The sequence below is a fragment of the Rutidosis leptorrhynchoides genome, chromosome 7 (assembly GCF_046630445.1).
Source record: "Rutidosis leptorrhynchoides isolate AG116_Rl617_1_P2 chromosome 7, CSIRO_AGI_Rlap_v1, whole genome shotgun sequence".
Taxonomy (NCBI): Eukaryota; Viridiplantae; Streptophyta; class Magnoliopsida; order Asterales; family Asteraceae; genus Rutidosis; species Rutidosis leptorrhynchoides.
The window spans coordinates 335,075,475-335,103,067 of record NC_092339.1 but is presented as its reverse complement, the minus strand read 5'-3'; the positions used below and the strand labels follow the sequence as shown (position 1 = coordinate 335,103,067).

Sequence of the window (27,593 nt, the reverse complement as noted above, 5' to 3'; positions counted from 1 at the left end):
ACTAATTCCACCCGAATTTATAACGGGCCCTATCTTCTCGCTCGGTGCGAGTTAAATTTTTCATAGACCACCGTTCAACTCGAAAAAATCTTATGAACCCAACGGGACTAACTATACCCGAAACGGACACTTCTAAAAAAAATGCTAAACAAAACGACAACTCGTATCTTCCCGCTCGCCACGAGTTAAATTTTTTCGACGGAAGCGTCAGACTCGAAATAATTTTATTTAACAAAACGAAACTAACCACGTTCGAAACAGGAACTTTTTAAAAAACGCTAAACACAACGACAGCCCGTATCTTTCTGTTCGCCGGAAGTTAAATTTTTCAGACAGCACTGTTACACTCGGAAAAATTTATTGAACAAAACAAAACTAACTACGTTCGAAACGGATACTTTTTAAAAAACGCTTAACACAACGACATCTAAAACGGCGATTAACACATGGACCATGTTCCCCTCTTTAAATAAACAATGCTACGTTTAATATGAATACGCAGGCCGAAAGCGCCCGTCGCAACGCGCTTGCCGGTCCGGACTAGTATGTACTATAGAGAGAAATGGAGTTACATTTTGGGAATTGATATATCCACATTAATTTTTACTTGTTCCACTTGAAATTCCTAAAATGATATTAATGATAAACTTATATAATTTTTTAAAAACTTTTTATTATAATTTATGGAGGTGTATTTTAGGAGAAAATGATGAAATGATGGTGAAAGAAGTAAATGGAATGTTGGAAATATCATCTCCCAAAATGTAAGGGAGATATATTTCCAACATCCCATTTTAGGAATTTTAAGGGAAGAATTACGTGATTGTTGACAATTATCATTTACCTCCTTTCTCTCTATTCTCAATACAGAGATGGAGTTGCTCTCATTCTCTACCCCTTCTTCTTACCATCCCACCACCACCACCAATCTCCGCCGCATTCTTCACCCTAAACCACCGCAGTCTTTCTCTCTCCACCGTCTCCAACAACCCATTAAATGTTCAATTCAGTCGTCCCCTCAAACCCTAAATTTCGACTTGAAACAAAATCTTGGGTTTTCAGCTTCTTCACCACAAACTCCGGCGACGGCGATGAGAGGAGCGGAATCAGATGCGATGGGGTTGTTGTTAAGAGAAAGAATTGTGTTTTTAGGGACTCAAATTGATGATTTTGTTGCTGATGCTATTATTAGTCAGTTGCTATTGTTAGATGCTCAAGACCCAACTAAAGATATTAGACTTTTTATTAATTCTACTGGTGGTTCTCTTAGGTACATTTTTTTTCTTTTTAATGAAATTTCAGTTTTTGGTATTAAAGTTTGTGACTTTATATGCAAATGTTTGCTTAACAATCTGGGCGTGTTTTAATATCATGTTATTTGGTGTTTTACTGATTTACTTTCATATCCTTGAGATTGAATTAGTACTTGAAACAACTTATTTCACTGTAATGTATGTAATTGTTGAATTTACCAAGTGTATATTCAGATTGAAGTAAGGAACTAAGTAATTGTAAATTGCTTATTGAAATCGACTCATTTTGCCCTAAAATGAGCAGGTAAACATAAGCCTTTTCTATATCCAGACGCTTAAAAAGTAGTTCTCTGCATACAGAAGGGTGATAAGGAGATAAAGAAAAGTAATTCATTAACTCCCTCTCAAAAAGTGTATTGTGTGAAAACCTGTTGTATGTTACTCCGTAATTTATTGTGTTGCCCTGCTACTGCACAAAACCTTATACTCCATATTAAGTTAATCCTCGTATGTGTGTTGTAATTTTTTTTTTTTTTTCAATCTTCCAAGGATCTCCGTACCAAGAAATGGCTATAAAATTCATCCTTTGACGGTTATGGTATTGCTTCTTAGAGACATCTTGCTGCTTCCACATGATATTTTTCCATATGATTTAAGAATTTAAGAAAGCTTAATTCTAGTTTAGTTGAAAATTGAAATGGACGTTTTGTTAAAATACAATGCAAATTTGGAATAATATGGAATTTGTAAATATGTATGGAAAAATATCTAGATATTAATATTAATATGTATAAGAAAATATCTAGATATTAATATGTAAAAGAAATATCTAGATATTTATATGTAGAAAAATCAAGATAATATAGATATTTGTAGGTGAGAAATATCTAGATATTTATCCATGAAAATATCTAGTGTGTAGAAACTTCCATGGACAAGTATAAATATGGGTGAGGGGTTTCATTTGTAATCAAGTTGTGAAAAGAGTGAGTTGAGAAGTAGAGAAGAAGTAAGAAGTGAGAAGAGTGTGAGTAGAGAAGAAAAGCTTGTAAGTAAGTAATATTGTAATTGTATTTTGTATTAATACAAGTGTTCTTTGTTAAGCTTTCCGGTTAAGCCTTAGTTTGTGTTTAAGTTCTTAGTGAACTTGTGTTGTTCTTATTATATGGTCGGCTCTACCGCCTAAGTGATACATGGTCGGTTATACCGCCTAAATGATATATGGTCGACACTGTCGCCTAAGTACTATTGTGCACTAAGAATTCATAAAATTAAAGGCTAATTAACGCCAAAGTGTTGGTATAGTGAGTCTAGTATAGTCTAGATCCTCTATAGTGGGTGTGTTGGGCTCGTCGAAGCTTCCAACAATTGGTATCAGAGCGGATCGTTCGGGACCATCTCTAGTAGAGGAAATCATCGGTAAACGTTGGACGTTTACATCGACTTGTTTTCACCAAGGCTCTAAGGGAGATTCTGTCGGAGCACAGTTAGGAACTGTGAAAGCTCATCGGTCTGGGACCAAGCTTATTGGACATTGGACGTCATGATGGCAGATCTTGCAAGTACGAGTAGTGGAATCAAGAGTCTCAATAACCACAACTATGGTTATTGGCGGACTTGCATAGAATCCTACCTACAAGGACAGGATTTATGGGAAATAGTTGTTGGCAGTGACACAACGCCTCCACCGAAAGAAAATGCCGAAGCCTTGAGAAAATGGAACATCAAGGCAGGGAAGGCTTTATTTATATTGAAGACTACAATCGAGGAGGATCTATTGGAGCACATCCGTGACGAGAAAACACCAAAGACAGCTTGGAAAACTTTTGAAAAATTATTTTCAAAGAAGAATGTAGCACGCCTCCAGCTCTTGGAAAATAAACTCGCAGTTATCTCACAAGGAAGTCTATCTATTTCTCAGTATTTCACCAAAGTGAAATCTATTTATCGTGAGATATCTCAACTTGCTCCTGAAGAGAAAGTGAGTGATGCAAGGATGAAGAGAATTATCATCCACGGCTTAAGGTCCGAGTATAATGGATCTATAGCCGCTGTGAGAGGATGACCTACTCAACCATCATTAATAGAGCTGGAGAATTTATTGGCTAATCAAGAGGCATTAGCCAAGCAGATGAATGATGTAACCATAAAAGACGGAGAAGATGCACTCTTCACCAATAAGAAGAAAGCAACATCTCGAAGACAAGATGCGATGAAAGAAAGTCACACATATGGATGGAAGAGTCACCCAAAGTCAAAAGGCAACGCTTCAGGGGGAGCTCGGGGAGCTCAACAAGGAAGAAGAGATCATCGCCAACAACATGGAGAAAATGATAAGAGAAAGAATGGTGAATGCTTCAATTGTGGCAAGAAGGGTCATTTTGCTCGAGATTGTAAATTCCCCAAATGGCGAACTTTTGAAGGAAATCTGGCCATCGCAAGAGGTGAGAAGAAAGAGGTCACATTTGAAGCAACCATTAATGAGGAAACATGGGATGCAGAAGCTGGATTTTCTGTTGAAGCTGGCATGGATGATCAAGCTCTTGCAGCAACCTTAAAGTCAACAATAAACTACAAAGATGATTGGATCATCGATTCTGGTTGCTCAAATCATATGACCAATGATGAGACGAAGCTGCAAGAAATGGATGATTACAAAGGAAAGAGAGTCGTGTTGACAACCGACAATTCAAGGTTGTCTATTTCTCACATTGGAAAGATAATAATTCCAAATGAAGGCGGCTCTCATAAGCTCCAACTCAAGAAGGTGTATCTTGTCCCTGGCTTAAAGAAGAATTTACTGTCAGTACCACAATTGACAGCAGAAGGGAATTATGTGCTCTTTGGACCAGAAGATGTGTCCGTATTCAAGAGAGTGAAGGTGGTTGGCAATCCAATTATGCAAGGAAGAAGAATAGAGTCGGTTTATGTACTATCTGCTGAAACAGCATATGTGGATAAGACTCGAAAGAATGAGACGGCTGATCTTTGGCATGAACATCTTGGGCATGTGGGCTACAACAAGTTAAAGGAGATGATGGTGAAACACATAGTAAATGGGCTTCCTCAAATTGATATCCGAACAGATACAATATGTGCTGGATGTCAATTTGGAAAAGCTCACCAATTGCCATTCAAGGAGTCACAACATCAGTCCAAGACACCACTAGAGCTCATATACTCGGACGTCTTTGGCCCAGTGAAACAAACATCACTTGGAGGAATGAAGTATATGGTGACATTCATTGATGACTTCTCAAGGTATGTGTGGGTTTACTTCATGAAGGAAAATTCGGAGACTTTTCAGAAGTTTAAAGAGTTCAAGAAGAAGATAGAAAGTGAGCTCAATAATAAGATTAGGTGCTTACACACAGATAATGGAGGAGAATATTTATCGACTGAGTTCAATATGTATCTTGAGAAGCACAAGATCAGAAGGCAATTAACTTGCCCTAATACTCCACAACAGAATGGAGTGGCATAACGTAAGAATCGTCATCTTGCTGGGGTAAGAATGTACCAGGAAAATTTTGGGCCGAATGTATGAGGACGGCTTCATACGTGATTAACAGACTCCCACAAACAAAGTTGGGATATATTTCACCATATGAAAGATTATGGAAGATCAAGCCAACCGTCAATCATCTCAAGGTTTTTGGATGTGTATGCTACGTCTTCGTGCCAGATCATCTCCGAAGCAAATTTGATAAGAAGGCAATTCGATGCATTTTTTTCGGTTATGATGAATCAAGAAAAGGATGGAGATGTTGTGATCCAAATACTGGAAAGTGTCATACTTCAAGAAATGTGGTATTTGATGAAGCTTCTTCATGGTGGTCACCTCAAAAGATAGAGCTTCCAGAATCTCATGGATTAGAAGAAGTTCTAGAAGAAATAGAAGAACGTAAAGAGCAAATAGTAGATCCAACTAAAGAAGGAGAAGAGTCGTACTCTAAGGAAACGAGTCCATGGAAAACTGGTGTGCATCAATCTGTATCCAAGGAGGTTCGTCCAAGCCAAATGGATGTCGAGGAGCATGTACAAGAATTACGGAGATCAACAAGACCGAGGCAACCTAATCCGAGGTATGCCAATACTGCTCATGTGGATGAATCAATACCTATTGAGCCTTCTACTTATGAAGAAGCAGCACAAAGTCGAGAATGGCAGAAATCGATGGAAGAAGAAATTAATGCACTAAAAGAAAACCAGACATGGAGTTTAGTTCCAAAGCCAAAAGATGTAAAACCAATATCTTGTAAATGGGTTTACAAGGTGAAGACTCGATCAGATGGCTCCATTGAAAGGTATAAAGCTCGACTTGTTGCTAGAGGTTTTTCTCAACAATATGGGCTGGATTATGAAGAAACGTTTAGTACAGTGGCGAAGATCACAACAATTCGAGCTCTACTAGCTTTAGCCACTAGCAAATCTTGGAAGCTGTGGCAGATGGATGTCAAGAACGCTTTCTTACATGGAGAACTTGACAAAGACATTTATATGGATCAACCAAGAGGCTTTGAGAACAAAATCCATCCCGAGCATGTCTGCAAATTAAAGAAAGCACTATACGGCTTGAAGCAGGCTCCAAGAGCTTGGTACGGGAAGATTGGCGAGTTCTTGGTACAAAGTGGTTTCACAGTTGCTCCTTCAGATTCTAGTTTATTTGTAAAACAAGATCAAGGAAAACTAGTCATAGTGCTAGTATATGTGGATGACTTAATCATCACGGGAGATCACTACGAGGAGATCCAAAGGACAAGAGAGAATCTGTCTATCAGATTTCATATGAAGGAGCTTGGAGAACTCAAACATTTTCTTGGACTCGAAATAGAGCAGAAAAGAGAAGGATTATTTCTGGGACAACAGAAATATGCGCGAGATCTTTTACAAAAGTACGGAATGCCTAATTGCAAACCTATCTCAACTCCGATGGATCCGAATACAAAACTACGAGCAGATGAAGGAAAAAGTCTTCAAGATGTTACCATGTATCGAAAGATGGTCGGAAGTCTTATTTATCTCACACTAAGCCGGCCAGACATATCTTATGCAGTTGGAGTGGTTAGTCGATACATGAGCAATCCGAAGAAGCCTCACCTTGATGTTGTACGACGCATCTTAAGGTATGTTAAAGGCACTATCAACTTTGGTATTTTATACAAGAAAACAAAAGAATGTCATGTGACTGGATATTGTGACGCCGATTACGCTGGAGACTATGATACACGACGGTCAACAACTGGATACATGTTTAGTCTTGGATCAGGAGTAATATCATGGTGCAGCAAGAGACAACCAACAGTATCCTTGTTAAGCACTGAAGCAGAATATCGACCGACATCATCAGCAACACAAGAAATTACATGGTTGAAACAACTAATGGAAGATCTTCATCAATCAACAGACTATCAAGTAGAGCTTTTCTGCGATAACCTATCAGCTATACGTCTAGCAGAGAATCCAGTCTTTCACGCAAGAACAAAACATATAGAAGTACACTATCACTATGTTCGCGAGAAGGTCCTTGAAGGGGAGATCAAGATGGTGCCAACAAAGACAGATGAACAAGTTGCAGATATATTCGCCAAGAGCCTAAGTAAACCAAAGTTTACAAAATTCAGAGAAGTACTTGGAATGGTCTGCAAGTCATCGTTGGAAGAAAATTTGCATTGAGGGGGAGTGTTAAAATACAATGCAAATTTGGAATAATATGAAATTTGTAAATATGTATGAAAAAATATCTAGATATTAATATGTATAAGAAAATATCTAGATATTAATATGTAAAAGAAATATCTAGATATTTATATGTAGAAAAATCTAAATAATATAGATATTTGTAGGTGAGAAATATCTAGATATTTATCCATGGAAATATCTAGTGTGTAGAAACTTTCATGGACAAGTATAAATATGAGTGAGGAGTTTCATTTGTAATCAAGTTGTGAAAAGAGTGAGTTGAGAAGCAGAGAAGAAGTAAGAAGTGAGAAGAGTGTGAGTAGAGAAGAAAAGCTTGTAAGTAAGTAATATTGTAATTGTATTTTGTATTAATAAAAGTGTTCTTTGTTAAGTTTCCCGGTTAAGCCTTAGTTTGTGTTTAAGTTCTTAGTGCACTTGTGTTGTTCTTATTATATGGTCGGCTCTGCCGCCTAAGTGATACATGGTCGGTTATACCGCCTAAATGATATATGGTCGACACTGTCGCCTAAGTACTATTGTGCACTAAGAATTCATAAAATTAAAGGCTAATCAACGCCAAAGTGTTGGTATAGTGAGTCTAGTATAGTCTAGATCATCTATAGTGGGTGTGTTGGGCTCGTCGAAGCTTCCAACACGTTTTGCATAATTTTTTTTTGTAGAAGTAGGTTGCAAACGTGTGATTATAGTAGAAAGTTTATTACATAACTAGTAACTAGCACAATACTCCCTCAATCAGCCATACATTAATTCTCTGGATATTATAAATGGGTAGCCATAGAAAAGGGTCGGAAACAGTCACTAGGTCACGGGATAACATGGCCCTTTAGGTAGCATGAATTGGGTAAAACCTTATCTGTTTAGTTAGCCAACCTAAAATCTGTTGAATATTTTAAAGAATCTATAGAAGTTTTAATTATTTGAGAAGAATACGATAAAAATAGTTCCAAAGCAATTTTGCAGACTGTTTGATGGAGATAAGTTTATGTTTTAAAAATTTTGTATAAGTTTACACATTTTGAGGTGTGTTTGTAGTTATTTTTAAAGATTCTTTAAGCTGTGTTGGATATGCATTGACAGGGGACTTGCTCGAATGTTTTATTGCTTGGTCTAATTAGTCAATTTGGTTACGTTACTTGGTTATTAAAATCGTCTTTTCATGGTATTTTAGGTAATATCCACAGATTGCCCTTTCATGCCTATGGCGATGTCTAATATAGTTAGTTATATTGAAAACTATCAAAAAATTATTATCGACACTTGAAGTACATACAAGTCATGCACTTGCCTTATGTATATTGGATTCTTCCATTAGTAATTAAGTCTATTGAAGATCCTAAATTCTCTACATATTTACATATAGTAAAAAGTTTGTTAATTTGATATGTGTACACCTGAGATATTCATTTGTGTAATCATTTAGCTTTGGACCAATATTTGTTTCATATTTGTCAGAGTGCTTACTTTTGTTAGTTAACTACATGTATTTTAAAATGTGTAAAATATGTGTGTGTGTAGGTGTATATATATATATAGTCAGCTTATAGTATTTTACATTGTGAAAAAGCTCTTCAATGGCTGTTTACGACGTGTTGAAGCTAGTACGTGCTGACGTGTCAACAATTGCTCTAGGCATATCAGCATCAACCGCTTCACTAATTCTCGGTGGCGGAACTAAAGGCAAACGTCTCGCAATGCCCAACACACGAATCATGATCCACCAACCGCTTGGCGGTGCTAGCGGCCAAGCGATCGACGTCGAAATCCAAGCTCGCGAAATGATGCACAATAAAGATAACGTCACCAAAATTTTATCAGAATCTACTGGTCGGTCGTATGAACAAGTTCGAAAAGATATTGATAGAGATCGATACTTGTCTCCTATTGAAGCGGTTGAATACGGAATAATTGACGGTGTTATTGATGAAGATAGTATTATTCCACTTGAGCCTGTTCCGGATCGAGTTAAATCTACTCTTAGTTACGATGCGATTACCAAAGATCCTGAAAAGTTTTTGAATCCTGATATACCGGATGATGAAATTTATTAGGTGGGTGGGAGGTAATGAATGGATGAAGATGATTTTAGAGTTTATGTTTGTTTGATTGTTCTGTTAGTGATTAGAGTTTGTTAGTTTTTAGGTTGAAGTGATAAAGCTGTTTCATTTTATTTTTTCACACTCAAATTTGTTGTATGTTTAAGTCTAATAATAACATTGACACATTATTGGTGTTTTTAGTTGTTTTTAGTAATACGAGAACAGATGATGTATTGGTATCAACTGGTTTTGATAAAAATGAGTTGGAGAAAAACATAATTAAGGTGGCGACTGAAGATGTCGTGATTAGGGATGAAGATGTTCAGGAGGTGAATGATGCGGACAAGATCGGACCCGATGTTGGTGGTGTTTAAGTGGATCGCAACATTGACTTTTTTTAGGGTCTTGAGGAGGAAGGGTTGGCTCCCTCCTTTCGTACCGGGTATTAGGAATGGTATCTCTTCGGCAAAGGTTTCTTCATATGCGATTGAAAACCGGGTGGACAAGAAATTCAATCGACTGAAAGTTGACGGTGTGGTTGTTAAGCAGATCATCATAAAGACTCGGAAAGGTAAAGCGGTTGCCAGGTAGTTTCTGATCGGGGTGTTGTTTTTGTGTTGTTTGTCGTTGTTTGGTTAGATTTAGGTTCTTGTAATGGATTTTGTACCGGGATCGTTTTAGTAATTCGGTTGCTCAAGGCTCGGACTTAGTTAGCTTTTGCTTGTTGTTTAATGATATGGTGCGTTTACTGCTTTCGAGCCTTGCAGTACTTTTGGTTTATCTGTATCTTTGTTCGTCTTTCTCATCGATTGATGAAAAGACTTTATTTTAACGTTATCGTTATTTTAGCAAAATAAAAAATAAAAAATAAAAAAAAATTGAGACTATATCTATCTGTCGTGTCTAACATTGGTTTTGAGATATTCCATAATCTTGAATCATACTCCCTCCGTCCCAAATCTATTGTCTCCAGATAACAAACACACAGTTTAAAAAAAAAGTACCTATCACATGCACTTTTCTGTTTATTTTTCAGTTTTAACCCTTACTTTTTATCTATCTTTTTGTCATACATGCATAAAGTAGAGGCACAAAAAACTTTTATCACAATATTCTTTTCAATCTATGAATGTGGACAATTAATTTGTAGTGGACAATTAATTTGGGACATTCTAAAATAGAATAATGGACTATAGATTTATGACGGAGGAAGTAATAGCCTAACCTTGAGATATTACATAATCTTGAATCATAAATAAACATGTGTTCAACTCAACATGTACTTGATATACCATGTATTTTATGAAAATGTGTGAATTCTGTTTTATATCAACAAGTATTTTACTAAACTTTTACTAGAAGTAACAAATTTGACTCAACTACACTTATGAATTTTGTTCTTTTATTTATGTTATATTAAATATATTATATAAGCATGTAATATTACCATTTAGGACAAATTGAAGAGTAATTAGGGGCAACCACCAAATGATATATAGAGTAATATATGATATATGATATTATGATATATACGATATTTCTAAGTGAAAGTAGTGACATGTATAAAATTCAGTTTATTGAAAGTAAGGGTGCATTTTTTTACCTCTAAATAGAATGACTTAGCACTGAATTCTGAACCATTCATCATTCAGTACGTTTGTTTCTAACATCCGAATGACAGATGATGCTGAATGGTACAACACCGATACTCCGAATTCTCAGAGCCCGATCGGCCGGAAGAAGGGCCCGGCAGCCCTTCGTCGAGCCTTTCCTTTAATGGTCGGGGGAAGCATTCCCTTATTCGAACTTGGCCGGCTTAGCAAGAATTATTACAGTAGGATAGAGCTGGAACTATCTCTTAACTATTAAGTACCTAAGTTTTTGTAATATGCTTTTTAAATTATATCAAGAAAACTTATTCAACAACTATACCCATGGTTGCAAAACTCGGTTAACTCAGCCGATTTATCGGCGATTACTCGTCAAAACTGTCTGAGCGAAAAATCGGCGCCTAACTCGCTAATAACTCGGTCAACCGCCGGTCAACGATGGTCAACAGCTTCGGAAAACTCAAAACTTGCCGGAGATGAGCGTTGTTGATAACGTCGATCATCGATCTGAATGATTTGAAACCAAACCTTAAAGATTCGAAAGATTTGAAACCCAATTGAGACTTATTTTTCTTTTTCTTTTATTTTAAAGGGAAGACAGAGATAGATTCACAAAAAGAGAAATGGAAAGCTGCATTTCTCTCACGTCAGATCTAGAAACTAGTCGATTATTATTTAAATTTACATTTAAACTCCTAAAGTTTAATTGTCATAGATTTTAACACCATAAATTCAGTTTTTCTTTTAACTTCATTATCAAATAGATACAAATCTAACCCTTCTAATTAAAATAAATATTTATATGTAACTAAACTTTATATATTTAACATATATATTTATAAAATGTTTGTTTATAGCTAATATATATATTTTATATTTATAATATATTAAAAATATTTATTTATATTAGAAAAGTCAACATTAGTCAACATCCGAGTTCTCCCCCGAGTTCTCCCCGAGTTGCCGATAACTCCTCAAAAATCTCCTGTCGAGTTCTCCCCGAGTCACGAGTTTTACAACCTTGACTATACCATATTGTAATTTTTATTCATATCAAAGTTTAATATGGTAAATTTACATCATTCAAATTATTCGTTTAAGATAGTTATTAAACAGGTTATTTTCATTCAAAGACAACTTTATTCAGAACCTTTAAATCATTCGGATTATAAACCTTTTAACATTGTTTTTTTTTTAAATAAATAAAATAATCATTCAGTATTAAATCATTACACTCTAAATATTATCTATAGTTTCTATTAAAATCCTATAATGATGATGTCATTAGTAGGCTAATTCTTTTGTTAAAAAAAATTAAAAAGAAAAAGAAAAAAATTTAAGCCCTTAAAGTAATGTTATTAATCTAATTAATGACTAATTAAATTAAATCTATGACTGATTAAATTAAATCTACTTATTTATTTATTTCATGTTTTTCGGGGAAAAAAACTCACTCTCATTAATAATTAATTATTTTTATATTATTATTCAAATTCAAATATGAGTTCTCTTTACGAGATTAATTACGTTATATATATATATATATATATATGCAAAATACACGTCTCAATAAAAGGTTCTAATGTAGGCTTTTATGACAAGGAAAATAGTAATTGTGATGAAAATTGGAAGATGGTGGTGAGAGAATAAATGTAGTTCATTTATTCCGACCAAGTTAAGTACATCAATGTGTTTGTAAAAACAACGAGAAGTTTTTTAGTTGGAATCCGTCGGATCATTAAACTAAATGACTTTAGCGTTTAAATTCACTTAATACCTAAAATATATTATTAAACTGTTTCACTTAAATAACTCGTGATTTCACGGGTCATTTTACTAGAATATTCCTTAATCATTAATTAATTAACCCAATATTAAAAAAGTAAAAAATGGAATATTGCACGGAGGAGCAAGAGTTAACGTGGCGAACAATAAAACCCTGCTCCTTAAACCTCCCAACATTGGGGGATTTTCAAGATCACTGTATGGAACTACGTCTTCTTCATTCTTCCATAATAATCTCAAACAACAAACAATGCTCTTATTATCTAAATCATACACCTCATCGTCATCATTCAAAAAGGTAAGTCTTCCTCACTTTCTCAAATTCATCTCATCTTTCAATTCCCTTCCATATATATCATCACAATCTCAATTAATCAACCACATAGTGACGTCATTTCAACAGAAAGACCATAACCAACATTTGTTAAACCATTCTTCCATCGTTAATTTGAAACCCCATCAATTAGAACAAATTCTGTTCGGTTTACGCGCGAAACCCAAATTGGCAATTAGGTTTTATGAGTGGTACGAACATCGTCTAGGGTTTGATAGTATGAAGATTGAATCTTTTTGTTGTCTTATTTGTTTACTGCTTGAAAAACGAATGTTTGATCATGCGCGCAAGGTGTTTGATAAAATGTCTGAGAGAGTTGGGGATTTTGATTGTTTTGATGCTTTTTGCGCGGGTGTTTCGAGTTATCGTTCGAATGAAACTACAGTTTATAGTTTCTTGATTGATAACTATTGTCGAATTGGGAAAATTGACCAGGCGGTAGATTTATTTTATCGGATGTTAAAAACAGGCATTTCTGTTTCACCATATGCGTTGATGAAAATGTTGAATTGTTTGGTTGAGTTGAAGAGGGTTGACTTAATAACAGACGTGTATTCGGATATATGTAATGATCCTAATGAAAAGAACAAGGATTCGTGCTCAAATGCATACGGGTATATAATGGGTGGCTTTTTTAATAAAGGTGAGGCACATTTAGGATTCGAGTTCCACAAAGGTGTAATCGAAAAAGGGATTGTTCCTAACATAATTACATGTAATAAGATCATGAAAGGTCTTTGCAACGATAAGTGTTTAGCCACTGCACAAGAGTTTTTATCTTTGATGATAGAGGTGGGTCCGGACCCCACAGTTGTAACGTTCAGCACATTAATGAAAGCGTATTGGAAGGAATTAAAACCAGACGAAGCGTTTAAACTTTATGATATAATGCTTGTAAAAGGAATCACTCCTGATTTGGTTGTATACAGTATTTTGGTTGATGGTTTTTTTCGGGCAGGCAAATTGAATGAAGGGCATCAAGTAATTATAGTTGCGTTGGATCAAGGAATTGTTTTAGACGTCGTGGTTCTTAGCTCGATGATAGATGCATTCGTAAAAGTAGGAAATTTTGAAAAGGGGTTTGAAGTTTATAAAAAGATGGTTAATGGAGGGGTTAAACCGAGTTTAGTTACGTATGGCATTCTTATAAATGGGTTGTGTCAAAATGGGCGGGTCGATGAGGCGGTTGGAATGTTTGGTCAAATTCTTAAACAGGGTCTCGAGCCATCTGTTCTAGTTTATACCAGTCTTATCGATGGTTTGTGTAAAACAGGAAATTTAAGGTGCGGGTTTCGTTTTTATGATGAAATGTTAGCTTATGGTTATAAACCAGATGAAACGGTATATAGTGTGCTTATAAATGGTCTTGCAGAACAAGGTAGAATGCGTGACGCTATTCGATTATTTCATCAGTCTTTAAACAGTGATTTTAAATCTAGTATTGTTGCTTACAATATTTTGATGGATGGATTTTGTAAAATGAAGCTAATTAAGGATGCTGTGAAGTTGTACATAAAAATGGGTACATATAATTTAAAACCTGATGTCATCACTTACACTGTGCTGATCAAAGCGATTATTGAGTCTAGAAGGTTAACCGAGGCTTTAATATTGTTCTTTCGAGTACTGAAGATGGGTTTATCACCCGATAATGTTACATATAGCACTCTTATAGACGGATTTTGTAAAGAAAAAGGTGTGGATACCGGGTTATGGATTCTTGAAATGATGGTTGAAAACGGAGTAGAACCTGATATTGATGTTTATAACGTTTTGATAAATGGGTGTTTCAAAAGTTCTCAACTTGAAAAGGCGTTGGAGCTTTTTAGTCACGTTCGTGAAAATGGGCCCGAACCTGATATTGTGACGTACAACACAATGATTAGTGGCTATTGTAGTGAAAAAATGATGAATGAAGCTTTTCGAATTTATGAAAAGTCGAAACCTAATATCATTACTTACACTATCATGATTGATGCGTTATGCAAAGAAGGTAAAATCGAAGATGCAATGTCGATATTTTTAGGGATGGTAAAAATAGGTTTAGAACCAAATGTGCTTACTTATAGTAGTTTAATTGATGGGCATTTTAAAGTTATGGAAACACAAACTGCACTCGAGTTACATGAAAAGATGGTTAAGAATGATGTTTGTCCGAATATTGTGAGTTATAGTATCTTGATTGATGGTCTATGCAAACGGGGATTAATGGAAGAAGTGTTATTGGTGTTTCGTAGGGTTTTAGATAAGCGTTTGTTGCCGGATGTTATAACGTATGCGATTATGATTCGTGGTTATTGTAAGGTTGGAAGATTAGGTGATGCAAGATCACTGTATAGCCTTATGCTTAAAGAAGGTATTGTTCCTGATAGATTTTTACAAGGAATTATTGTAGAGTATAATGTTGTAGATATTTAAGGTAAAGATTTGTTCATTGATGAATATAACGAGTTCTTTTAAGATATGTAACCATGGTATAAAAAGTTACCATATTCTAAGTTGGGGTAAAAAGTTACCATATAATTATAGTACATACATTTTCCTTATATACTAAAAGTCATGAGAATTTGAACGTTTTATTTATTACGGATGACGTTTCATTTTGTGGAGCGATGGATTCACCTGGATTAAATCCGTTCTATACTTTTCCAGTGATTGTTTCTTCAGATCGGTGTAAAATTAAGGGAGGTTTTTTCCTCGCCATTACCTTCCCAATTATTTATTTGCTGGATGCATGTCTTATTCCGTTGTTGTACAGTTGAACGAAATTGGATGCCAACCCTAATTTCTGGAAGCAATTGTACAAAAATTTTTTTAGGGTTTTTAAAAAAATGAGGGTTAATATTGCTTGTTCTTTGGCGTTGTTACATGTTATTTTTCTGGTATGTACGTTGATTATCGACGCCGTTCCCATCATTTCATGTTGTTTTAGTTTGGTTGGTGGCTTTCGGTAGCGATGGTTTTCACTTGCCATCTTCGTTGAACTGTGAGTTCCATTATCATTTTCTTTTGCTTTAATATGTATTTACACAATTTTCTTACCGATTGTATGCTTCTGATCTTATTAGTGACGGTTGTGGTTGTATCGACGCTAGCAATGTTTGTCTGTTTTGATACCCTAATTTGATGATGCTTCAAATTGACCTTATCTTCCATTTGTTAGCTCGAGTTATCATGTTCTTTTGTCCTCTGCTCGATTGTATGGTAGTCAAATTGTCAATGGCAGTTATGGTTGTATCGATGGTGGCTGTGATGCTTGGTATTTTTTAGGGTATATTTATGGCCCCTCCCGTTTCTTGGCGAGGCAACATCCGGAAGGCATATAATCAATGCAACCGTTTGTGTTTGCAGCCATGGCGGGTTTTGGGACCTCTTTTGTCCTCAATATCATATATGAGCCTAACTAATATTTTGTCAAGTTGCTGTTCCGTTATCTTAGCGTAATGATATTCTGTTGTTCTAGCTTGGTTGGTGGCCTTCGGTAGCGATGGTTTTGGCTTGCCATCTTCATTGAACTGTGAGTTTCACTATCGTCTTCTTTTGCTTTAATTTGTGGTTACACAGTTCCAATTGTATGCTTCTGATGTTGTTAATGACTGTTGTGGTTGTATTGACGGTTGCGATCTTCGTCTGTTTTCATGCCCTAACTTGATGATGCATCATATTGATCTTATTTTTCGTTTGTTGGCTCGAATTATCATGTTCTTACGTTTTCTGATCAATTGTATGGTAGTGAACGTGTCAATGGCGGTTATGGTTTTATCGATAGTGGCTGTGATGATTTGTGATCTTTATGGTCCCTCCCGTTTTATGGTGAGGCAACACCCGGAAAGTATATAATCATTGCAACTGTTTGTGTCTGCAGCCATGGCGGGTTTTGGGACCTCTTTTGGCCTCAATATCATATTTGAGCCTAACTAGCTTATATACTAAAAGGTATGCGAAAAGTGGTTGTTCTATTCACTACGGATGTCGTTTTAATTTGTGGGCTGATGGGTTTCACCCACGTGAAACCGTTCTATTTTATTCTACATATCTTATTTTCACCGACTCCTTATGTTTCCTTATCTATGCGATCCCTTTTCAGTGAATGTTTTTTCAGTTTGGAAGTAAAAAATTAATTGAAGTAACAGTGTAAGGCAGGGTCAGTGTTTTCTATTTTACTGAGGTATATGTTGAACTTTATTCAGCACCATGTTATTTGTTTTTGGTTTGATTTTAGCAGCTCTGCTGCCATCCTCGGGCATGGCAGCCATTCTGTGGAGTTTGGCTGCAGCTCTCGGATATGGTGGCGACTATCTTTTTAAACAACTAAGGTAAGTGTAAGATGTTATCTACACCCTCTGGGCATGGCAGCCATTCTGTGGAGTTTGGCTGCAGCTCTCGGATATGGTGGCGACTCTCTTTTTAAACAACTGAGGTAAGTGTAATATGTTATCTACACCCTCTGATAAGGACGACCGAGGTTAATATTGAAAAGGTTTTAGAAACGAAGGCTATGATGATGAATATGTGGGACATCAGTCTAACAATGAGAAAAAAGAATGAGTTCGTATCTTGGCGAGGCAATCTAAAGATTGCAGCCATGGCGACCCATGTTTTCTTGCTTGATTTTATACATGGATCTGAGCCTCATTTTTTTTCTCTATAAACAATATTGTTTTGCTACAATGTGGGCCTTCCGAATTTTCACCAAAGTTTTGCAGCCCTTATTACCTGCAGTTCATCTGCAGAGGCGATTATGGATTCATTGTCGTCAACTGAAATCTGTAGAAATGCAAAAGGTATGTTTTTTTTTTTTTTTTTTTTTTTTTTTTTATTGTTTTCAATCTGATCTCATATGTATTAATAATTTTTGAATGATCTGTTTTCTTATTTTTCTGATTTATTTGGTGAACGAATTCGAACTGCTGCATTTGGTATAGTTGGTGATGGTATTTAACATCTAAACTTATAAAATTTATTTACTTACCGAGTTATGCAGCATTTTCCGGTCACAGCAGCAACTCTACAGTGTGTAGTTGCACTCCTCGGAAATGGTATTCTCTTTTTTTACAGATAATCGAGGTAATAATGAGAATGAGGATTGTTGATTGCTATTTTACTGGGGTAAGTCAAACACTCATGGCGAAAAGGATACAAACATTACGCGTGAAATTATTCTTATAGCTTTAGTATGTACTATGCATAATACATGTAATCTGATTTCAGCTCTGTTCTTTTGAATATACATAGATTTTTCCACGATGAAGACACAAATTCTTCAATGAAATGTCAAGGAAAAAAACCAATAAAGGTAAAATTTAATTAATTTCTTTCTCCTGATTTATGTTTGTCGTTGTTAAGTATTTTGCTTCAACAATTATATTTATCTTGGTTCTATGGTGTTTGCTTACTCAATCTATGTCATAATATGTTCGCTTTACTTTCACCCATTTCCTAAATCAATGTTTATGTATATATGTCTTTACTAAATTTCGATTTGGCTAATTACAATTCTTTTTATTGCCCATTTGGATCTTAGTAGGCTTTAATTAAGTTAGTTCTCTTAAGAGAACCGTGTTCTATTTGTAGATTTATTAATTGTCAATGATCCAGGTATGTTGATAACCATTTTCAGGTTTTATTCATTGCTCATATTTAATGCCCCAATCCGACCCATTATGACACTTTGACTCCTCCCAAATTACCAAAGAAAATGAAGTAATACCGTTACATGCTTAGATAATTTATACATTGAATCCACCTTTGCTGTAGCAAACTCCTCCCTGAGATTAGTGACAAAAACTTAAAAATTCCAGAAAAATGTAAATGATGAGAATATTGATTTCATTGTAATAAGGTACTTTGACAAGACTTTGGATATTTGGAAATCTAATAAATTCTTTATCGTTGCAGCTGTCTACCAAAAGATGACTCCCTCATTGTAATCAGTGACCGTTTGGCTTGAACTGAAGTTGCAACAAAGCACCGAGAGGGAAGCTGCCTACCAAAAGATGAACTCCCTCTTTCACGCCTTGACAAACCTACAAAGATGGGTTCTTCGAGCACCATTGTCCCATTCAAAGTACCCACATCTTCCAACACAAAAGCAGGTATGTAGATAGATAGTTCTAAAAATACTTACGCTTCGGAAGCTCAACCAATTTGGTTGAAGTTGGTTTAGTTTGAACTTTCTGAATAAATGCACTTACTTTAGTAGTTGATATTGCTAAACCAGTCTGCAATTGTTCTGGCAAGAATTTTTGTCTCGTTTAGTGAAAGAGTCTTTAGTCTTTGAGCAATTGCATCTGCTGAGTGTATACACTGCCTACTTGGAGTTTTGGATCCTGATCACACAAAATGTGACAATTCATTACCATCTTAGAAACTATTGGATGTAACAATTTTGACCCATTTTCTTACAATTTTGAATGGGTCCTGTTTGGGTATATGATTAATCCCTTATTGGGCGAATCATAAAATTTTAGCTAAAAGAAAAACATGTCATCTGGGAATTGGGATAATAGTCACAACAAATTTATTCAACGCTATAAGTCTCCTAACTCAACTTATTTTTCGAAGTTTATGGTTACAATAATGACATAGTGTTTGTCATCATATCTGATGTATCATATATTTACAAAAATATGGACACAAATGTTTGCAAGGCAATTCTGATTGTCGCAAAAAATTAACAAAATACATAAGTAATCATCTTATATAGGATTTCTTCCTCTTTAATTTCTGTCTCACCCATTTTCTCACCCTAATACATAAGTAATCATCTTATAGGATTTATTAACAAAACATTACCAAAGATTACCAACCGCGTAACTTTTGTAAAGTGACCAACTACATAACTTTTGCAAAGGGGAGGCCAAGCACGTCGGAAAAAGGGTTTAGAGATATCACGCAATTTGAAAAGAAGATTGATCATTATTGCTTCCTATCTAACTATGGTAATTTCATAAAGCCTTCAGCCCAAATTAAAATTATCAAAGTAATAAATGCATCCACAACTTTTTTGATTTAATTTGAAAGAACAAACCATTCCTAATCCTGCAGGTTCAAACCCCAGCTTATTTTAAGTGACGATTGAAGCTCATAATTAAACAGTTACAAGATAACTCGATTAGACTGCATACTTGTAAGTAAAAATATTCAGCCCTTTCCGAGTAGCCTGAACAGGAAAAAGGTTACTGATTACTATTTGACGTTAGCTCGAAAGAGCATCATCATTTTTAACCTTAATTACTAAAGAATTTATTAGGATCTACCTTTCTACTAGCTTATTTCATTAAAACCATCAATAATTGATCCAGAGTGTGCACCTTAAACATGTAAGTTTTGGTAGAAAAGATGAAATTTGTTAACATGTTATTTGATCTAGTGATCGAATCATGACCAATTACATCACCTCCATCTTTTCGATCTATATGAATCACAAAGTCCATTCTTTTCTTTTGGATCAACTTATGTTAGATTAGATTCTGGAATACATTGCGCATTTTGAACTAAATCGCAAACGTAATTATACTTTCGGCTTTTTATAGTTTAAAGTACAATAAGGGAAGTCGGCAATGGTACGAGGTAGATGATTAATAATGAGACATATATACTAAATTTTAGGGCTTCCACCTGAGATTTGTTTTTTTATTGCCCTAATTGTAACTAGTGAGGATTGACTTGAGATTCTTATCTTCAAGAACTTTTGCTTATACTTGTCAAGACTTATTAAGTGCGGTTCAAATAACAATAAGTGATGGAAACTAATAATTTCAGTCTTAAACCACAAGCACAATGTTACTTGTATACGTTCTATAGCTTTAGTACTCATCGCACATCACAAGCGCTACTAAAAACTATAAGAAAAACAAATAAATGTTGGGATAACTCTAGCGAGGGAGGTATTAATTTATATGTACACAACATATAATCGAGTATCTCATAACTATTTTTGACCATTTTCCTGATCACCCAAGATATACGTCTGAATCTAAAGAGTATATGTGGACGTTAACCACTAAACTAGTTTGGATGGCTTATAAGAAAAGCATATGATAATCATAAAAAGAAAAATAAAAATGTACACGGCATCATTATCATGCAATTTTATCACATGCAGACGACAAACAGTAATTCTATACATCACGATAAAACAGACGCAATCCTTAGGGTCAAATTTGAGGGCGTGCAACACGTGCGCTCGCACTGGGCTCATAATCCAAATGGGCGTATAATCCAACAATATGTAATATTTATGAAAAAATATCGTTATGATTAATACAGGTACTTAATCTAATTTTTTAGTATTTACCGAACTTTTTCTTACATATATTTAAAACTATTGTATACAAAAGACCTATTTTATATTAATTGAACTGGACCCATATGAAAAATTTGGAATTGACGAGAGGCCCTGGCCTGCAATCCTACTCTATCAGGCCTTTGTCTCGATGACTCGCTACCACCATCACCTCCTAGCTGGTACATGGTTGATGGTCCTTTCTCCATCAAGGTCAATACCAAATAAACGCACCCTTGAAACAGGCTGCTGCATTGTCTCAGTCTGTTCTTCACAAGGAACATTAACGTCAAGAAACACAGGTTTAGGATCAGCAACTTGGTTGTTGTTGCCGTTACCATCAATACTAACTTTAGATTCTGCAGTTTGTTGTTTATTGTCACCATGTTTTGCATCAACTTGGTTTAATTGAACTCCATTAGCAATAATACCAGGCCTCCTTAGGCTACTACTACTGCCATACAACATATATAGTCTATTAGCTGAAGATAGGAAAATATAAAAGATTGAAGTTTTCTCAAAGATAATCGTTTCTTGATCTTTATGACTTTGTCTTAATTGGATTATGTTAAAAGATCTCTTTTATATTTAATTTCTTGTTTTTTCAAAATAATAAAAGAAAAAAAGGACTTATTAATATGACCTTAAATGAGTAATAAAATAATTGCATGAATATTAACTTTACACCAGTACCCATAAATACACCATTTTAATCTTTTTATATAGAATTCTTATTTCGCAAAATAAATAATAATGATAATGATAATGGTGGTGGTGGTGGTGGTGGTGGTGGTGGTGGTGGTTTGCTGTAAAGGGTTGTAATAATCTGTACGTAAAAGCTATTAAAGACACAAACCTCATGTTCATTAGTGTGGACAAGCAAATTTCAACAAGATCCATGTCAGAAGCTGCAGCTGATGATGGATTCACAATTGGATAGAATTTCTTTTTCTCATGTGCACCATCATTTTGGTCATTAGAGGACTTCAAATTTTTCTCAACAACTTCTATTATTGTTCGAAAACATGGAATATATATATATATATATATATATATATATATATATATATATATATATATATATATATATATATATATATATATATATATATATATATATATATGACTCGCGTCCTCATCAGAGCATAAAAATCGTGCCCTTTTTTTAAAAGGAAGCACTTGTTCATCATCAACAAGATCATGCTTTCTGCTCTCACCATTTGGATTTTGAGATACTGATCCCTCCTGCATCATCTTCAAAGTTTTCAAGACAAATTTGTTTGAAAGATGTTTGGAAATGAAGGCTCATTGGTGTGTGTATATATAGGATAGGGCTAAGAAAACATGAATTAAACCTGAATTAAAGGGAAATTAAATGCTTACTTTCTATGTATAAAGGAGAAAAAAGTAAAATACACGGTTAGTATTTTTCTTTTCTTATGCGAAAAAAACTTACTTTATAAATTATCGGTTAGTTATTACTACTACGGAGTACATGAATACTTATTGACTTCGCATTAACTACTAAATTAATTCTGAAATATATATTACCTAAGGCAATAAGATTATGTCTTAAACAGAAAGATATAGAATCACTAAATTCAATTTGTCCACACATACGAACAATAAATTCTATACTGTCGAAGTCAATTAAAAGTGCAATAGGAATTAAACAAGGAAATATTTGAAAACTTCCCCAATAAATTTCCTTACATTAATTTTAGTCAATAGGAATTAATCCAAGAACAAATCAGTTCGGACATGATTCATTGTGTATATGGTGTGCGAGGTATAAGCGTCGGTTACCACCTTTTACATTGCACTTGGTACCCCAAAATATGGTCGGTTTTATTCAAATGGTAGAATATAAGATGCAACGTCCTTCTTCGCTAGCAAGTCTTCCTTCCGATTATTTTCAAGTTTAGAGATTAAAGATTCAAAATTTTGATGCTTAATTGGTCTCGCGGCCTTTGATTTATCTGGACTTCTAGGACTAATGCCGTGTTTTTAGGGGTTTTCACGTATTGGATGGAGTTAGTTCGGGCCATCAAGCTTAAAGTGTTCTTTTAGCTTCAAATTCGAAGATGCGTTATAGTCACCAACATTACATTTGCACAACGTGCCCATGGTTCCTTATCTGCGATGAGTAGCTTTTCTTTTGTAGAGTATCGAATCTAGTTTACTCATTTGTAATGTCTTCATGATTTGTTTTGGTATGTTTTGTTATGTCTATTGTATTGTAGTTGTCCCAGCCTTTTCTTGTATCGTTTCGTGACTTTCATCATTTTGATTACTTACTACTTTGCTTAATATCATTCATTGTAGACGTAAGTGCAGATCTTAGACTAAACGCATATTTGATCTAGATACGTAAATCACTAGAAAAAGCTTTAATCAAATATACTTAACCTTTCGGGATCGATGAATCAAACCTAAACTAGATTATATCGACATTCGTCACCTAGAGTTGTCATTGGTGTTGGGTATGTTTGGGACCAAAACCACGAAGAATTCGCGGCTAGGGTTTGTGCAAAGTGTGTAACCTCTCAATGTAACTCGTAACCCTTATCTATATATATATTTGCAGCGACATTCGATCGACAAACTGTCTATCCGTTGACTGAGTTCCTCAGTCGAGTCGACTGTTACTCAACTTCCACCGACTTAGCTCTGTCCACCGAGAGATCTGTCTTTCGATCGACAGTAAGTCAGTTTGACTTCGGATTTATTCTTTAACAATCTCCTTTTCTCATACTTAACAATGATATCAAATCATGCACGATTATCAAGATAACGTAAACAAACAATATACAAAAGTCAATGTACAATTGCAATAATGTTCAATAACAAATGACTGAATTAATTAAACAAAACGATTAGAACTATAGATTTTCATATATGCACTAACATTCATGCTTTATCGGAAAAATAAACAATATAATCAAACTCTATTAAAAAGATTTCTAAGGTCATATATTAAAACGTTACTAAGATAACACCAAAAACAAGTTTGGACTAGATAGCTGATCTAACCAAGTTATACAACTTTCATTACCATTAGAGCGGTGCCAACAATCTCGTGCTCACCTCATGCTAACTTAGGCCCTTGAGGGCACCACCGCTTTCGGCGCCCTCCCCTTGCTCCCACTGCATTTCGTGATTTTAAGCATAAATGAGAAAGAGAAGTATGTAAATATTTTTTTGTACATTTAGTTTAAATACTTATACATTGGTATAAATAATTAATATATTGAACACGAATGTTTTAAGAAGAATGTCATAGACAACACTGATTATGTCCTTATTCATCCTGAAAGAAAGTGTAGACGTAACGTTATTGTATCCATGAAAGGAAGTGGTATAATGGGAGTAAACTTGTTAAATTCAAAGACAAGAGAATAGTAACTTTTAAGATCATCTACAGTGTCACTTCTTCTAAACTGATTCATCAAAAGTAGTTAATTAAGTTCACTTTGGAATTATCAAATGGATATGAAATCTTGCCCTCCAACTAAAAAGAGCAAAGAGCGATTGAGAGTGGATTACATGTTCGATGATGTCGAGCAAATACAGTTTCGCTTAATAATTTATTAAGTTCATTTTGGAAATATCAAATGGTCAATAATTAGACTTGATGAACTCGCAACATATATCTAAGTAAAAAATATGTGCACGATCCAGTAACTCTATAACTATGTCGTAGATTGTACATGATGATGTACTTTAACTCTCTTGAGATTACAGTCAACCACATTCGATCATAATAGCCTATCTCCATAGATCCTTGATTGTATATTCTACATATTTGTAGATATATGCAACTCGTCTCTTGAGCTTCATCATAAATGGGCTATATTGTGATGAATGAATTCAGATAAACACCTTAATTTTTTGATCTAGATTTACTCTTGTCATATGACTTTCAAGGATTAATCCAAGTTAAAACCATGATCTACTTTTGTCTTAGAACAAATTTATTTTGTTCTTCTTTAAGCCGTCAAAGAAATATTATTTTACACTTCACATTAATACTCAATTAGAAATAGATTAGATTAAACAAGTATATTATTGATTGTAGATTATATACATCCTCTAGAAACATGAATATACAGTACATCAAACATCATTGTAGAAGGCTAACTGGTTTAGCGGCCACAGATTAATCACCATAACGGTATATGCAATGTGGCTAATTTGACGGTATATGGGGGTAAAAAGAGAGTGCACACAAAATCCTCAAATTAGTTCATGTCGGGACTTGAACTCACAATCTATTGGTGAAGCTATAACTTGACAATGTTTGGTCAAATGCGTGTAGATGTTGAGTATGGACGTAAATAACTCGATTGTAGTTTTCATAACACTCATTTATATAAGTTAGTCAAACCAGAAACACTTTCCACAAAAAATTGTAATTAATTACTTTTAATCATCAAGACAATGTACTGATATGATTCTACAAATGGAGAATAACCAGCCATTATATGCATCCAATGCACCATTTCACATTGTGTTCTTAAGTTTGAATATCAAATCCAAACAGTTGGAATCTAGATTTCTCCATTTAGTGTGACAAACCAGCGGTTGGGGTCATGATAAACTTACAAGAGGTCTCATGTTCAAGCTTGAAGCATATCTCTTGAGGTGCGAAGGAAAAGGGTCAAAAAAATTTACGGAAAAACCTGATTAGGTCGCGTACATCTGAATAAGTATATTTCAGGCCCTTCTCAGGTAGTCTGGATAGAAAAAATCTTATTTGTTTACAATGTGGCATGAAATGTCAATTCTAAACAACCGCAACTTTATATAACTTCTTTCTTCTTGCATCCTTATTTCTATGCTACTTTCGTTTCATACTGTCAAGTCTGCACTGTACACATCTCTTGGAACTTTCTTTTGTTGTTATCCTATATTGTATGTGATGAATCACTTCTCTTTCTTTCTTTTCTCCAACTCTTATTGGCATCAGGATTGTCTCAGAAAATTGTTGCACCACTATTTCCCCCTCTTGGATTCAATCTACTTTAACAATCTGATGGTTTCCAGCCATATTCCAGCTTCACCTTCTAGATGATGTAATCAAGATTTGTTTCTAGATATTCAAAGAAGACAGCTTTGAACAACTCATACGGAAGTAGCAAAGTTGAATACGATGACGGCCGCCCACCTTCCTCGTTCACACCATTCCACCGCCATAGAATTTTTGCTATAAATAGAGGTGCAAACCTCAGTTGTAAATCATCCTAAATCACTCAGAGAAGTGTAATCACAACCTAGAGAGTGTGTGTGAGTTTGAGAGTTTTTTTGTAAGAGTTTTGTAATACTCTGTAAATCTATTCTTGTGAGTAATAGAGTTGTTTTTCTCTCAAATTTATATCTCCCAACGTCCAGGCGATCCCCTCTTCCTAACAAGTGGTATCAAGAGCCAGGTTAGAGACGTTGGTTGAGTTTTTGGGTTTTCTGAAGTTTTCTCAAAATTAAATTTTGAGTGTACCATTAGATTCGTCTCGTCGAACCGAGTCCAACGCAAAAAACGGCGACTTAAACGGAGTTATAACAAGCTCAGAAAACGCGGTCAAAGTTTGGTCAACTCGCTGGAATCTCGCCGGAGAAGACGACCGGTGCCGGAATTTTCGCCGGAGAAGACGATCACTGTAGCAATTCACTGTAGCAGCTGGCGGCACTGTAGCAAGTCACTATAGCAGTACTGTAGCGGTATTGTAGCAATTCTGAAATTTTACAATTTGGTCCCTGAAATTTTCAGAATTTCATTTTTGGTCTCTAAAGTTTATAAAAATTATAATTTTGCCCCGTAAGTGGAATTTAAGCCGCGAAGTGTCTATTCCACCATTTTCAACCGTTCCGGACGTAACGGTGATCTCTGTTTTCTACAATTCAACCCCGTTTGTGTTAAAAAATTATTTGTAAGGTGATAATGTCCACAGAAGAGTCAACATCATCTTCCGGAGCTATGATTATGCTCACATCCACAAACTACACGCTGTGGAAACCTCATATGGAAGATCTTCTCAGCTGTAAGGATTTGTTCGATCCTATTGAATTGAAGGGTATAAACCCTGATTCTGCCAAAGAGAAATAGTGGAAGAAATCAAACCGAAAAACTATTGGTCAGATCCATCAATGGATTGATCATAGTGTCTTCCACCATGTTGCACAAGAGACAGACGTATATGTCCTCTGGAAAAAGTTGGAGGACATGTACCAGGCCAAGACTGTTAGGAATAAAGCCCTGCTGATGAGGCGTTTAGTCAACATGAAGCTCAAAAGTGGAACTTCAGTTGCCGAGCATACTAGTGAGTTCCAGAGCTTGGTCAACCAGTTATCGCCTGTAGAGATGCCGCTTAGCGATGAAGTTCAGGCGCTACTGCTACTTAGTTCCCTTCCCGATAGTTGGGAAACGCTGGTAGTAACACTCAGCAACTCAGCCCCGAATAGCAAACTTACCATGTCAATGGTCAAGGATGCCCTATTCAGTGAAGAGGCAAGGAGAAAGGACATGGGCACAGATCAGACTCATGTCTTTGTCACCGAGAATCGGGGGAGACAACGAATGAGTAGCAAAAA

General features: G+C 35.3%; 2 protein-coding genes across 2 annotated transcripts; both read left to right on the top strand.

Annotated features, from left to right (window-relative positions):
* The first annotated feature begins 838 nt into the window (after positions 1-838).
* On the top strand, positions 839-9,236 carry LOC139857272 (ATP-dependent Clp protease proteolytic subunit 4, chloroplastic-like). The gene is made up of 2 exons (XM_071846006.1): positions 839-1,270; positions 8,521-9,236. Exons 1-2 carry the CDS (start codon positions 873-875, stop codon positions 9,002-9,004), a joined length of 882 nt encoding a protein of 293 aa, XP_071702107.1. The 5' UTR covers positions 839-872; the 3' UTR covers positions 9,005-9,236.
* Positions 9,237-12,925: 3,689 nt separating this feature from the next.
* On the top strand, positions 12,926-15,166 carry LOC139858524 (uncharacterized). Its single transcript, XM_071847363.1, has one exon. It carries the CDS (start codon positions 12,941-12,943, stop codon positions 15,137-15,139), a length of 2,199 nt encoding a protein of 732 aa, XP_071703464.1. The 5' UTR covers positions 12,926-12,940; the 3' UTR covers positions 15,140-15,166.
* The last annotated feature ends 12,427 nt before the right edge of the window (positions 15,167-27,593 follow it).

Coding starts and splice junctions, on each gene's coding strand:
- LOC139857272 (XM_071846006.1), top strand. CDS start 873: ATGGAGTTGCTCTCATTCTCTACCCCTTCTTCTTACCATCCCACCACC. Junction 1,271..8,520: donor TCTACTGGTGGTTCTCTTAG/GTACATTTTTTT, acceptor ATTGTGAAAAAG/CTCTTCAATGGCTGTTTACG.
- LOC139858524 (XM_071847363.1), top strand. CDS start 12,941: ATGAAGATTGAATCTTTTTGTTGTCTTATTTGTTTACTGCTTGAAAAA.